The sequence below is a fragment of the Prorops nasuta genome, unplaced genomic scaffold, assembly GCF_024137725.1.
Source record: "Prorops nasuta isolate Cenicafe-Biocafe unplaced genomic scaffold, Cenicafe_Pnas_1.2 PNAS00009, whole genome shotgun sequence".
Lineage (NCBI taxonomy): Eukaryota > Metazoa > Arthropoda > Insecta > Hymenoptera > Bethylidae > Prorops > Prorops nasuta.
This window is the reverse complement of record NW_027116806.1, coordinates 4,574,923-4,590,173: the sequence shown is the minus strand read 5'-3', so window position 1 is coordinate 4,590,173 and position 15,251 is coordinate 4,574,923. Positions and strand designations below refer to the sequence as shown.

The following is a 15,251-nucleotide window of genomic DNA, read 5'->3' as shown; positions in this document are numbered from 1 at the left end:
AGCATCTTTATCATTGAAGTGAATGGATTTGAATCTAGGATCCAAAATGGTTGCTTTCGCCAAAATTGTGTCCTTTTCTATATTTTCAAATCTCATTTGAAATTGTTCCAATAGTAATTCTTTCATATGATTTGCAGTTTTTGTTACGGGTTGTGATAACATTAGTGTTTTTTGTAAAGTATTTTTTACGGGTATTACTTTACTCGCAGTTAGGTAATATTCTCCACTTATTATTTTTGTGGCTTCCTTAAAAGGTTTTAAGAGATTAACTAACTCTTTTATTATTTGTAACTCGGTTGCTGCACATTATTCCGTACGTAGAAATTTTCGCAGGTAGACGGTTCCAAGCCATTAGAGCTTATGTCTTTGCAATAGATACACAACGCTTCTGAATCATTTCATAAAAACATTCCTACTTTATCATTATTTTCTGCGTCAACTATATTTCGCCCATTTGCAGTTATTTCAGATGCAAAGATCGTTTGTGCAGTGGCCGAGCGAGAAAACATGGTGAAAATGAAATTATTGTGAAAAATCCACACAATATGCATGAGGCTGACCATGAATACTTAAAAGTTGCTAAATTGCGGGAAAATACTTTTAAGTATTCGCAGGAAAATCTTACAACCCCCAGAGAAGTCTATGACGAATTGTTACAAAAGTATGTTATATTTATTGCCCGTCAAATAATGCTCTCTTTCTTCATTTTAAAACTTCATTCCTTTTAAAAATCAACAGCTTAAACAATTTTTCAAACTGCTATTCTATTTAATTTAGAGCACATTATAAATTGATCTGGGCAAAATCTAGTAATTCGCAATTGTTATCAATGGTTGGCTGAAACGTTTAAGCAAAATATATTTTTCAAAATTTTTTGATAATATAAACTGCAACTACATTATCTTATATTAACAAAAAATAAACTAACCACGGTGTAATTTTGGATTTCATTTTTCCAAAAGAAACTCAATTTTTGTCATTTGACCAAATAAAATATAGTTTACAAAAATGGTGTCAATTGTCGAGGCCCCCCTACAAGAAAATATATCTGATATTGATATTTTATTAAATGAAAATAACATTTGGCAACAAATGTTAAATTTTACATGTAACAATAGCAATTACAAATTGGACATTTTTAAATACGTTGACAATTTCAACGAAGACCACGTCTCTATTGTGTTTGGTTGCCAAAAATTTAATGAACATGTTTTACAAAATGCAACGTGTTTTTTCATTGATGCAACGTATAAGACAAGGCCACGAGTAGAAGGCGCTTATCAGTTGCTGACAATATTAACCAAAAAATATGAAAAGATTTGTTTTTATTTCATAATTAATATAAAAAGAAAAAGGAAAAACTATTAACTAAAACATGGCTAGTATAATGCACCTTTCAGATATTTATTAGTATTTTAACTAATAAGAATTTCCTTAATTATTTATTATTAATATTTCTTCTAGCGCATACCTATTGCATGGGCAATAATGTCGAAAAAGACGAAACGTCTATGTGCATGAGAAAACCCTCATAATGATAAAACGGCACATTGCCCCGCAAATGTCCGCGGTGAAATTCATGGCCGATTATGAAATTGGATTATACAGTTCCATAAAAAAGGTTTTTCCAACATGTGAAATTACAAGGTGTTATTTTCATTTGATATATGTAAGTGCAATTATTTAGTAGTTTTTTAATTGCATAATTATCATTTTCTTCTAATGTTATTAATTTCAAATTTTTCTAAAATCTGAATTAATACTAAACAGAAATAGTAGTTAAATAATATTTGGAACACCTGTAGTAAAAGAAAAAAATCTTAATTTAAAGAATATCAGAAAAAAGCTAAGAAAAATGGGGATCGAACGTACCATTAAAGATTTGAACCAAAATGATGGAGTTATTTTGAAAAAAATAATTCGAAAAATTATGAATGTATGCTTCCTGCCTCCTGCACTAATTCAAGATGCCTTCCTTCAATTGTGCGAAGAAGCTGAGGAATATGAGGATTTATTTGACATAATTTCTCCGTTTCTCGTATATTATAGAAGGCAACGGATTATGCAAACCTCGCCTGAGGTAATGTCCCTTTATAAATGCATAGATAGGACAAATAATGCACAGGAGAGATTCCATTTATATCTACACCAAATAATAGACACCAAGCCACCTGTGCACAATTTTTTTTGTAAGTATTTCCAATCAACGCTGTTCTCTGAAGCAGATAAGGCGACACGTTAAGAAAATTTTTGAAATAATTATTTCCGTCGATTCATAGATTCGCGTGATAATACGATTAACAGTGCACAAGGCGTTTCTTGATAAAAATCTTGTAGCTTCCAATTTCCTTAAGAAATACAAACTCTACTTAATCGTATATACATAGCACGGAGATTAATTGTTTTTATTTCAAATTTTTAAAAAATATGTACGCAACTGTTCTTCTACGACAAATTTATGCATACCTCCAATTCCATATTTATAAAAGTGTAGGTAGTTTTCTTTCTTCGTGGGCTTGTATTATTAGTTCAGCCCACTTGTAAAATTTATATTCGGTGTGGGGGGCTATTAACAACTTTAACACTTCGGTATCACAAATTTTATTTTGATGTTGGCTTTACAATGATCTAATTACAACTGACTCGCTTCTACAAATTCGGATTGATCTGCTTAGTCGATCCAAACTGGTTTACATTTTTTTTGTATACAAATCATAATTACCGTTTATTATGTTCTCTTCGCAACAGTGCTCATCTATGAAAACCCAACAACTTTTCTCTCCCCCCGAGTCATTACATTTAATTTTATTACATGTTAATTGTCTACCGACTGAGACATCTTCGTGCTTAGGATTTGTGATGCCCTACGCCTGAACCAACACGACCACAATTGTGTTCCAAGGAAATGAATAACAAAATCCCTTCTATTTCCTTTCTATAGCGTACACCAATCTTTAATGAAATATAATTAGAATTGAAATTATTACTAATTTTCAAATACTGAATTTACAGTTTTTTTAATATAAAAATTCAAGTCGTCGTAACAAAAACAAAAAAAATATATATATGTATTTTATTTTGCAGATACCATTGTACAGATAAGTAAAAATTATCGTTACGCTTAATCAGTTGAATAGAGGAATTAATGTGCAAGAAAAAACTAGAAAAATTGTCTAAATGGCTTGCAAAATCTTGGGCTGATTTTGACCGATATCTTTTTTTGGATAAGGATGGGCCAATTGTAAAAAATAAAATTAAAGAGTTTTTGGAGCAGTCCTTATATTATACACCGAAGATTTTTGACAACATTATACATGATCTTAATAGACATTATTCAGGTTTATATTATTCATTTCATTTTTAATATCTTTCAGAGAGAATTCTTTTATTAATAAGTGTATAAAAATTTGCATACAATAGACAATAAATTGATAATATTATAACATTTTATGATCTTAAAGTAAAGTTGATGTTCTAGTTAATTTATACACGAAAAGATAACATTTTGTAATCTGTTTGATGTAAATCTTTATACATGCAAATGTTTAACGATTATACAGTTTCTATAAATAATGATTAATTCATTAATATCTCATATTTTCTCTATTTTTGCAGATAACAACGATGAAAATGTTATATGAACATAAGATTTATCGCATTAGGCACTTTACAAACGAAGGCATATGATGTACTTCTTTTATTTGTACAGACAACGATGCTTATAGAAAAATCAAGGCTCGCGAATGGAGTCATTTTAAAAAGCTGTTGTATATATTGGAACACATTTCAGAATAATTTTTTCCATTCTTGACATCCGTCCAGTTTTAATGCCCGCGCCAAATTTCTAGCGACCGCTAATTTGAAAATATCTGTCTTATCCCCGAATTTTGGATGATTTCCTTAAGCCTCTATGCAACGTAACAGCTCAAAACTATCACTGGACGAAAGAAGAACGTCTTCTGCTTCCAATAATTGTAACTCGTCAGTCAAAAGAATTTATCAAAATCTAGGAAAAACGAAGAGTAAAGCTTCCCATAGAACACCAAATGACTTAAAGATATCTTTTAGGTATCTTTCAGTCAATTGGCTGACTAAAAGATGTCTAAAGGATAACTTTTAATCAAGTGTGCTGTATGGGTTAGTAGTTTTATTAGATATACAAATTGTTTAACGACTTCAGTTATAAATCTCTTACTATTTATTTGTTAAATTAGAAATCAAAAGGGCGACAAATAAACTTGCTAAATCCTTGAACTCTCCATTTTTGAACTTTTGATGAAATTCAGAATATTCACCTCGAATTAAATAAATTTTATAAATCAGTACAAAATATACTACATTTTTATTATTTTTAGTACTATCTAAGTATAAAATTAACCAACTTATATATGTGAGTCTTTCAATAGCCAGCATACAGGTTCCTAAATCCTCGAATAAATCACAACATTCCAAATCGCTATTATCAGCATAATGTCTCAAAAATTGATCAGCAATATAAGTAATAAATCCATTATTTTGCGCTTTCAATGCCCAAGTAAGAGAATTTCCCATTCGTCCTTGTTTTATGCACTTTAATCCTTGGATATTGCAAATACTAGAAAATAATACAAATTCTTTAAATATCTATTAATTGTCAGTATCAAGAAGCAAATTAAAATACTTACCGACATAATACATATTATTATCCTTGACAATATCTTTTATTTTAGATATTCTACATTCACTTCCCATTGACAGTGATTGCAAAAGAATCTCTAATCTTGCTTTGCCTTACGTTTCACAATGCATTAGATTAGTAGCACCACGTTGCGATAATGAGTGATGGCATGTTAATGTAGTGCCGTACTCTAGTAGAAGGCATTTGTGAAATTGTTTAATAACTTTAATTTGATTTTTATCCTGAATATTAAGCTTGCCACTATAATAAAGTCTATCAAATGAGCTGCAAACCATCCTTTCTCATTCATGTTTTGTATCGTTTCTATGATCTGAGGTAAATTGTTTACTATCAATGCAAGCGTAATGATATCTGCTAGCCTGCTTGCGTGCCATTTCTCTGCTACTTTGTTAGCATGATGAGACAGTTTATGGAGTTTGCAGCAAGGTATTGAATAGATAAGTTTTGCAGTCAAAAGTTCAAATCAAGCTTGTGTTTACTCAGTATGCTCCAATAAAATTGCTTTATTCCCTAAAACCACAGTTCCATTAAATACTCTAGTTCATTGGTTTCCTCAGCTTAAGGGGAATCTGTATATCGACATTACAGAGCGAAATCTTGCGCCAAACGAAACGGCCTCATTTCTTAACCGATTTTAACGTTTATGCACCTTTTTGGAAACGCCAAAAGATTATCTAGCGATCTTCGTTGGCCGATTTTTTAAATTTCACTTTTTTTTTAGTTTTTTATTTTCTAAAAAATCGGCCAACGAAGATCGCTAGATAATCTTTTGGCGTTTCCAAAAAGGTGCATAAACGTTAAAATCGGTTAAGAAATGAGGCCGTTTCGTTTGGCGCAAGATTTCGCTCTGTAATGTCGATATACAGATTCCCCTTAAGATTATGTAAAGAAAACCCCTCCTTCTCTTTCCAGTCACGAAACGTAAGAACTGCTTCAGGCCGGGAAATATGCATGGTGGGGTATGGTTCTACATAAGGTAAAGTGGCCAATACTGGGACAGTGTACAAAACGTGTCCTATACTGGGACGATAATAAATAATCTTTGCTACCTATTACATCTCAAAATAGAATATCAAAGTAAAAATTGTTTAATATTTTCAAAGTTCTTACTTATTTCATAACACTATTTGTTTTTATTTTGATAAGTTAAATGTTTTATAAAAAAGTATTAAAAAGTGGTTCTCAATAAATGCGGATGAACGTTGTCAAAACTCGCCAGTTTGCTTGTGCTTCATAAGTATGAGCCTAACTTTCCTGTCCTTGATTTAATGAATTTTTGCACATACATAAATGTAATATTATTTCTTCACATTTTTATTACGTTCATAAATGGAATGAGTGATTATTTTGATTATTTCATTCAATATATTTTTTTAAATCTTGTGTTCCATTATTGGACAAGTTTTTGAATGAGTTGCGCAAACTGGAACAGGATGGCGCTGGTCGTTCCAGTTTCGGAATCGTCAGCGTGAGTTGCATATTCGCGTTGCCAATACTGGGACATGTATTTCAATAGGGTTTTAAGTAGTATTTTGCAATAAATTATACTTTGATAGAGTTTAAACAATATTTTTGAACTTTACGTGTGTAGTCAAGTACTTATAGTCGGTAGGAAAATTACTTGAAGTACAGTATTGTGTGTGAATCAATCTAACCTCCATCTAACCTCTAGTTCTATATACAATCTAGGTAAGATATTTTTCCATACATATTCAATTTAATTTTCTAATAAATAATAAATAAACATTCATATTAATACTTCAATTAATTTTATAGATATCTAACTTGTTCAGAAAATGGCCAAAACTAAAAAAAATGGATCTGAAAGTACGTCAAAGAAGAAGAAAGAGCATGATTTGAAATGTAAGAAAACTAAGTCAAAGAAGAACAGTAAAACCAACAAAATGAAAAAGAAAAGAATAGAAAGAAATTATAATGTGCAATCGATTAAAGAAGCTTTGGACGCAATTGACAAGGGGAAGTCGTATCGTGAAGCATCAGAAAGTTTTGGAGTTCCCAAGACCACGCTGTACCGGTTCAAGAAAAGTGATAACCCAGAGCTAAACTCCAAAAAAGGTGCTCCGACAGTGTTCACTGCATCCGAAGAAGAAAACTTTGTTGCCTGGATTCTCTATCGTGCTGAACGGGGGTTTCCTGTTAATAAAAAACTGTTGTTGGATACAGTTAAAGATTATGTGATGAGTACAGGAAGAAATAATCCTTTCAGCAATGATGGACCAGGATACAAATGGTATCGACTGTTCATGAAGCGACATAGCAACTTGAGTATCCATTCTGCTCAAAACCTTACCACTACCCGGGCATCTGTATCAGAGAGTGACTTACGACAGTGGTTCGCTAAATTGAAAATATACCTAGAAGAAAAAAATCTTTTGAACATAGATCCAAAAAGGATATTCAATTTGGACGAATCATCATTTATGTTAGTGCCTCCAAAGAATGATGCTGTCATTACCAAGAAAGGCGCGAGGGCTATCTATAAGGTTGTAAGCGGGAACGAGAAGAGCTGTCTTACTGTACTGTTCACTGTGACTGCATCAGGACAACTACTTCCTCCGATGATCTTATTTGATCTTAAAACTACTCCGAGGAAAGAAGTTTTGGAAAAAATACCCACTGATTGGGCAGTAGGCAATACTGAAAAAGGTTGGATGACTTCTGAGAGTTTTTATAAGTATATAGTAAATGTTTTCTATAACTGGCTGGTTGAAAATGGTATTGAGTTTCCTGTCATATTATACGCAGATAATCACTCGTCACATTTAACGATGCCATTAGTTAAATTTTGTCAAGAAAAACAAATAGAGTTGATCGGACTTTATCCTAATTCTACCCATATTATACAGCCACTGGAGGTAGGATTGTTTCATGTTTTAAAAGACAAGTATAAGGAAGCTAATGACGCGTGGAGGATAAAGAATAATGTTATAGACGTTAAAAAGCATATGTTCACTGAAATTTTAAAAACTGCTTTGGACTCTTACAATTTTTCAAACTGCATTGTAAGTGGATTCCGTGGATGTGGACTGTTTCCGTTTAACCCTGATGCAGTGCAGTATAATATACTTAACAAAAAGAAAAAAAAGAAAAAAAATTCGACTGCTCAGAATTTAGAGGAAGTAACTGCTGCAAATAGCTCATCCAGTAATAGTGACACGTTCCTCCAGACTTTCGAAAGGAAATGTCTTTCTTCGAGTATATTGGATGATTTCACAAGAAATGAATCGAATGAATTCTGGATTGGAGACATTAAGTTAGAAGGTCTCTTTGAAACTTGGAGAAAATTAAGAGGCACTTCTGGTAAATAAATGAGACTTTCGTATTTTCTTAATGCAACTACTTAATGTCTACTATTTTTATTCATTCATGAGTCTATTATTACTTATTTTAATTGTAAATTATGAAGTTCGATCAATTTTACATATGATTTTTTAAAACTTAATGTTTCAATTATTTATCTTAATTTTACGGAATGGTGATATGAATGTAAATTTTATTTTTCATCTTAGATAACATTACAAGAATAGAAAATCGTAATTCACCGAACAATGTTAGCAATATTGGTGTTGTTGATGTCATAGATGATACCGCAGTGGCATTTGAAGATGTAGATGTAACCAATAGTATTTCGACAAGACTTGATAGAAAACAGCAGTTTAGATAACTTAAGTCAGACTACAAATTCTTTCAATTCAAATGAAAATCAAGAAGATATAGCTTTAAATGAAACATGTAGTGCACATGAGAATACTGGTTCTGTTGCTTCTAATGAGTTACATGGTTAGTTAAAATTATTATTTAAATTTGAATTATGTTCGTAATAATAATACACGTATTTTTTTAGACATCAGCACTTATGTCGTCGAAGAGACTGTTGTGGAAACCGAGGCACTTATGACAGACGATCCTGCATATATCTATGGGATTCCTACTCCTGACGACAGTTTGTCAAGTTCGTGTCTGCGAACTGGTACATCAGAAGAGATTGTACATAATAATATGGATACATTTAATATTGTGTCTTCTGAAAACTCACAAGGTTGGTTATAATAAATATTTCTATTTGAAATATATTCAAAATTATAATTCACATTTTTACTATTTTCAGATGTGAGTACTTTCGTTGAAAAGATCGTTTTTCAAGAATCTACTAATGGTCAGGACCATTCACTCAATGATAGCATCTCAAGTCTACATAGTGGTAGAGAAGTAGATATAGTCACACACGTATCCACCAATGAGTCATTGGATTCTACAAGTCAATCGATCGGCACTCTAAAGAACAATCCTGATAATAGTCTATCAAGTCTCCACAGTGATACTGAAAAAGACACAGTCTTAGATTTATCGACAAGTTGCTCATCAATTTCTACAAGTCAATCTAAATCTATAGTAACAGACTTTAATAGTGAGAAAACTTTAACAACAGAAGAAACAAAAAGTTTATCGAAAACTTGGAATCAAAACGAAGAAGTTAAGGTTGTTACGAGTGAGTATTTTTATTTTACTAATATATATGACTAACATAGAATACCATATTTTTAATAATATTTTAATGGTTGCGTTTCAAATTTTAAGCGCTAAGGTAGCGCTATATCATGATTGGTCAGTTGAATCAATTTGACCAATCATGACACGTATTTTACCTAGCGCTACCATAGCGCTAAAGTTTTGAAACGCAGTCAATGTATGCGTATATTGTAGCTAACGGGGATTTGAATATCTCTCCGGAAATTCTCAAATTTGCAAAAATCCCTCAAATTAAACCGAAAAAGAGGAAAATTGAAAGGAGCGAGGTCACTGTCAATACTGTAGGAGAAGTTATACAAACTCTTCAGAAAAAAGAAAATGAGAAAATATTGCGGCAAACCCAAATCGAATTGAAAAAAACAGAAAGAAGAGAAGAAAGTATTGAAAGACAAAGAAAAGACCGTAGCTAAATCTTTTCAAGAGAAAAAGAAGCAGTTAAGCAACGACAAAAAAATTTGAATTCACAAATTGAAGCTCTTAAAATTGCCATAAAAAACGAAGAGAATAAAGAAAACCGAGTTGTTCTTGAAGAAAAGATGAGCACCTTAATCAATAATATTGAAGAAATTGAACGAGAGCTTGTGCATGTTGAAGTGCAATGTCTACAATCAAAATTAAAAATAAAACAGGAAAAGATTTAAAGATTTTTTATACTTATAATTAGATATTTAAACTGTTACCAAACATTTAAAGACTGTATTAGTTTAATGTTATCTAAAAGATGAAAAATAAATTATTTTATTTAAGAATAAAATGTTCATGTTGATATGAAAAACGTTTATGTCATGCTCATACGTATTTTATTAAGAAATTAAGATTAATAAATGACGTTCTTATGTTCCACAAAATAATCGATTTTTATTCTTTTAACGTATCCCGCAAGTTTAATGTGAATTCGTAACTTAATTCTAACTAGCGCATATCAATTTTGCTTGTCCCAGTATTGGGCACGGTGTGTTCCACTTTAGGGTTAACTTCAAAACTGCTGTCCCAGTAATGGTCAAAATGACTATCTATTAAAATACAGTATTTTAATACTTATAATGCTTTAATCATCCTATATCATTGTGGGAAACGGATCACGAATGTGTTGGCTACCTGCTATAATTTTTCTTTTATGGAATAAAGCATTATACTTTTTTTCATTTATCTTATGTAACTTAGATTGTCGTAAGTGTCCCACCCAGTATTGGCCACTTTACCTTACGCAGTACGCATCGAAAGCGGAAATACGTAGATAGGTTATTATAAAATTTAAATGAGCAGGGTATCGGATCGCAAGACAAAGACAGCGCTAGTGCACTCCAAAAATGAGATAGGGAGCAAGGCAAGGCTCCCATGGCTCAAGCTCAAGTCTCAACAAAGTCGAGAGTGGTCGAGAGAGCGAAACCTGGCGCGCCGCCGGCCGCGCGGCTCGCGAGCTTAAATACTTCTCGGACAAAATTTGACTAGCGAGAAACACTCGCGAGACGGCCATCTGGCGGCGGTGTGCCAAAGTGGGAAGTGTGGAAATTAGAGACGGAGAGCGAGAGAGAGTCGAGAGAGAGTGAGTGAGGCTCAAATTCAAGCAAGTCTGATGAAGATTGAAGACTTGAAGAAGCCAGTCTCGGAGTTCGGACCGCTCACCAAGACACATCTCCGATTTCCAATAATATTTATTGATCAGTTTTTAACGGGTAATAACGAATTAGAAAAAAATAACTTTTTCGAACGATTTGAAAATCCCAAATAAATTTAAAAATCCCCTCGGACTATCCCGTAAGGTTAATAAAAGAGGTCAGTGTATATCCGGGGAAAAGAGGACGAATGGCAACCCTAAGCGAGGACAGTGATAGCGAAGAGGAAAGGCGTAAAAAGGATATTAAAGAGAGAGATGAATTTGCAAATAGATTAAAAGCTAAAGATGAAACTAAAATACGTAAAGTTGCTATGCCAGCAGGCTCTGGAGCAGGTTTGACATTTTGTTTATATCTCATTTTTTTCAAAATAATCATTATAAATTGAATATAAATATCTCTTAGCCGAGGCAGCAAAGCGACTTAAAATCATGGAAACTGTTACAAAAGAGAAGCTGGTACCAAAATTACGTGTTGAGTCTCGAAGAAAATACTTGGAAAAAAGAAAAGAAGATAAAGTAGCTGAATTAGAAGCTGATATAATTGATGATGAGCTGTTGTTTGAAGAAGAAATGTAATTAGTTTTCTTTTAACACACCTTGATTTTAAATTATAAAGATAGAACTTAATTGTTTAACAATTTTATAGATTGACTGAGAGAGAGAAAAAAGAGAGAGCTCATAAGAAGCAATTGCTACAATTAGCGAAAGAACATGAAAAGGCTAGAGAGCTTGAGCGTGTACAACGCTATCATATGCCTTTGGATAAAGGAAAAGAAGGAACAGAGCAAGAACCTCCTGAAATTGAGCCCCCTCAGTCTGAGCAAAATAAATGGGAGTCCGAACAAATGTCGTCAGCTGTATTTAAATTTGGTGCTAAAGATCGCAAAGCACAGCAAGAATATGATTTGCTTTTGGAAGATGAGGTAGAGTTTATTCAAGCACTAATTATGCCTGGAACGAATGATAAAAAGAGAGAAGTAAGTCCACCACCTGAAGTTAAAAGAATGCAAACCATTCAGGAGACAAAGAAAAGCCTTCCAATCTATCCTTTTAAAAAAGATCTCATTCAAGCAATTAAGAATCATCAGGTTTTAATTATTGAGGGTGAGACAGGATCCGGAAAAACGACGCAGATTCCGCAATACCTTTATGAATCAGGTTTTACTAATGACAATAAAATAATTGGATGTACCCAGCCGAGGCGTGTCGCTACGATGTCAGTTTCGGCCAGAGTTGCGCATGAAATGGCTGTAAAATTGGGAAATGAAGTAGGTTATGCTATTAGGTTTGAAGACTGCACATCTTACAGAACAAAAATTAAATATATGACCGACGGTACTTTGCACCGTGAATTCCTCAGTGAGCCTGATTTAGCTTCATATAGGTATAATAATTGAATGCACTTAAATTATTATATTAGTAAAATTCTATTAGCTGACAAATTTTTTCAGTGTAATGATAATTGACGAGGCCCATGAAAGAACTTTGCATACGGATATATTATTTGGTTTGGTAAAAGATATCACAAGATTTAGAACAGACTTAAAACTGTTAATATCATCTGCTACACTGGATGCAACAAAATTCAGCGAATTCTTCGATGATGCTCCAATTTTCAGGATACCAGGCCGTCGGTTTCCAGTTGATATTTATTACACAAAAGCTCCTGAGGCTGATTATATAGATGCCTGCGTGGTTTCCATTCTTCAGATTCATACTACACAACCTCATGGAGACATTCTCGTATTTTTAACTGGTATATCCACATTTTTAATTTAAATTTATTGAAATCATAAGCTCGTAAAAATTCACGCATCTTCTAAGTATTACCTCAAATCATATTGATTAAATTTAGCTATATATTGTTAAAAGAGTATTGTTATATTTAATTGATACTAGAAATAGGTCATTAGACTATTGTCACTGTAGGACACCAGTAAAAACATCAGTTTGGAAAAATATCAACACCGTGGAGATATCAAGTAACTTAAAAATATTAATGTGAAGGTCAGGACGAGATTGAAACGTGTCAAGAATTGCTGCAGGAGAGAGTCCGACGGTTGGGGAGCAAATTGGGCGAACTTTTAATACTGCCAGTCTATGCAAATTTGCCTACCGATATGCAAGCAAAAATTTTTCAACCTACACCACCTGGTGCTAGAAAGGTATAATTGAAACTTTATTGAACTTTTAAACTTGAAAGAGTAAGATCTATTAACATTTGTTTTTATATGCAGGTTGTACTTGCTACAAATATAGCAGAAACGTCATTGACAATAGATAACATTGTTTACGTTATAGACCCAGGTTTTGCGAAGCAGAATAATTTCAATTCTAGGACCGGCATGGAAAGTTTAATGGTTGTGCCGATCAGTAAAGCGTCTGCGAACCAAAGAGCAGGTAGTGTTTCTTTATCAGTTCTACTTTTGCATTCTTTCTATAACTGACAAGATAAAATAAATTAAATAACAAATTTTTGTTTTCTTATGGACAGGTAGAGCTGGCAGGGTTGCTCCAGGAAAATGTTTCAGACTTTATACTGCATGGGCTTATCATCATGAATTAGAAGATAACACTGTGCCGGAAATTCAGAGGATTAATCTTGGTAACTAAGAAAATGTAAATTACATCGATTACCGCATGCACTTAATTGAATTATTTTGTTACAGGAAATGCTGTATTGACCCTTAAAGCTTTGGGCATTAATGATTTAGTGCATTTTGATTTTCTGGATCCACCACCACACGAAACATTGGTTTTAGCCCTTGAACAACTCTATGCGCTCGGCGCTCTTAATCATCGAGGAGAGCTCACGAAACTTGGCAGAAGAATGGCTGAATTTCCTCTAGATCCAATGATGGCAAAAATGTTAATTGCTAGTGAGCGCTATAAATGCTCAGAAGAAATTGCGACTATAGCGGCTATGCTATCGGTAAACGGTGCAATTTTTTATAGGCCCAAGGATAAAATCATTCACGCGGATACAGCGAGAAAAAATTTCCACGTTCCGGGTGGCGATCATCTTACATTATTAAATGTTTATAACCAGTGGGCTCAGTGTGATTTTAGTACTCATTGGTGTTATGAGAATTTTATCCAGCACAGGTATATTATTATATAATATTATAACCACATTTTGTTTATTACGATGCATTATAATTTTTAATGTCGTTTTATACAGGTCTATGAAACGTGCCAGAGATGTAAGAGAGCAATTGGTAGGATTAATGCAACGCGTTGAGATGGAGCTCGTTTCTGGTATTGCAGAAACAGTAAATATAAGAAAGGTACTTAAATTCTTCTTCCTTAGTTACTTAATAAACGTAGAATATTTTAAATTATTATTTATTTAGGCTATTACTGCTGGTTACTTTTATCACGTGGCAAGATTGTCCAAAGGTGGTCACTATAAAACAGCAAAGCACAATCAGACAGTTTCGATTCATCCTAACAGCTCGCTTTTTCAAGAATTACCACGATGGCTCCTTTATCACGAATTGGTTTTTACCACTAAGGAATTTATGAGACAAGTTACAGAAATTGAGAGCAAATGGCTTTTAGAAGTTGCACCACATTATTATAAGCCTAAAGAGTTAGAAGATTCGACTAATAAAAAAATGCCGAAAGTTGCCGGTAGGACGGCTCCGGATGGAACTAACTAGATTTTTCCCAACCTTTATATTAAAAGTTGATCATAGTGACATCAGGACGATACAAAATCAATCTTCTCGACAGCATATGACCAATTTTACTTTCTATGCGTTAATTATATTGTAATGTAGATTGACTATTTTGTACAAAATAAAATGTATTTTTTTTCTATAAATAAATAACTAAAATTTTAATCATACAAAAGTTTTATTGAAATGTAGCAACGGTTCTCCAAATGAGAATAGCGATTTTTCCTTTTACGTACATGTACAATAATGAATTTACATGATATGTTATGGAAGAGGCAAAAGCTTCTCCAACTACAACGTGAAAAGGTGGGCTAAATTTTTCATCCAGAAAATTTTTTATCGTACGAGCTGCCTGGTCATAATCATCCAAATGTTTTTCTATCGCAGTTGCACAAAACTCTACCGTTTTCCTTTTCATGTCATCGGGCATATTTGTATACTAATAACAAATTATTTTATGTACTTTAATTATTATAAATAGTTAACAATTATATACCTTGCATAATGGATATTTGTGAAAAACAAATGTCTGTATTTCCTTTTTTACCTCACCCGCTGACAGCATAATTTTTAATTTGAATTGGAATTGGAAACAGTGATGCCACAATTGGCACAATCAAGCTTCTGGCAACGAAAATGAAGTTAGCCGCTAGCCAGCAGCAGCATAGAAAATTTGAAGGGAAGGGGTTGCAGCTTTGCTTGTGTATGTATGTACATACATACA

At 33.0% G+C, this 15,251-nt stretch overlaps 3 protein-coding genes and 1 long non-coding RNA gene across 4 annotated transcripts; 3 read left to right on the top strand and 1 right to left on the bottom strand.

Moving 5' to 3' along the window:
- Positions 1-3,470: 3,470 nt before the first annotated feature.
- Positions 3,471-5,292, bottom strand: LOC136776295 (uncharacterized). The gene is made up of 3 exons (XR_010823049.1): positions 4,665-5,292; positions 4,383-4,594; positions 3,471-4,295 (listed from the first exon to the last, which is right to left on the bottom strand). It is a non-coding gene; the product is annotated as an uncharacterized lncRNA (long non-coding RNA).
- A 713-nt stretch (positions 5,293-6,005) lies between these two features.
- Positions 6,006-8,346, top strand: LOC136776294 (uncharacterized). Its single transcript, XM_066731716.1, has 2 exons — positions 6,006-6,367; positions 6,455-8,346. Exon 2 carries the CDS (start codon positions 6,475-6,477, stop codon positions 8,005-8,007), a length of 1,533 nt encoding a protein of 510 aa, XP_066587813.1. The 5' UTR covers positions 6,006-6,367; positions 6,455-6,474; the 3' UTR covers positions 8,008-8,346.
- On the top strand, positions 8,141-10,065 carry LOC136776193 (serine-rich adhesin for platelets-like). The gene is made up of 5 exons (XM_066731574.1): positions 8,141-8,174; positions 8,336-8,479; positions 8,544-8,738; positions 8,808-9,188; positions 9,404-10,065. The coding sequence occupies exons 1-5, from the start codon at positions 8,141-8,143 to the stop codon at positions 9,637-9,639; spliced, it is 990 nt and encodes a 329-aa protein (XP_066587671.1). The 3' UTR covers positions 9,640-10,065.
- A 720-nt stretch (positions 10,066-10,785) lies between these two features.
- l(2)37Cb (lethal (2) 37Cb) lies at positions 10,786-14,691 on the top strand. Its single transcript, XM_066731715.1, has 10 exons — positions 10,786-11,180; positions 11,251-11,419; positions 11,494-12,231; positions 12,299-12,603; positions 12,855-13,012; positions 13,085-13,247; positions 13,342-13,452; positions 13,517-13,952; positions 14,029-14,134; positions 14,201-14,691. The coding sequence occupies exons 1-10, from the start codon at positions 11,036-11,038 to the stop codon at positions 14,507-14,509; spliced, it is 2,640 nt and encodes an 879-aa protein (XP_066587812.1). The 5' UTR covers positions 10,786-11,035; the 3' UTR covers positions 14,510-14,691.
- Positions 14,692-15,251: the final 560 nt, after the last annotated feature.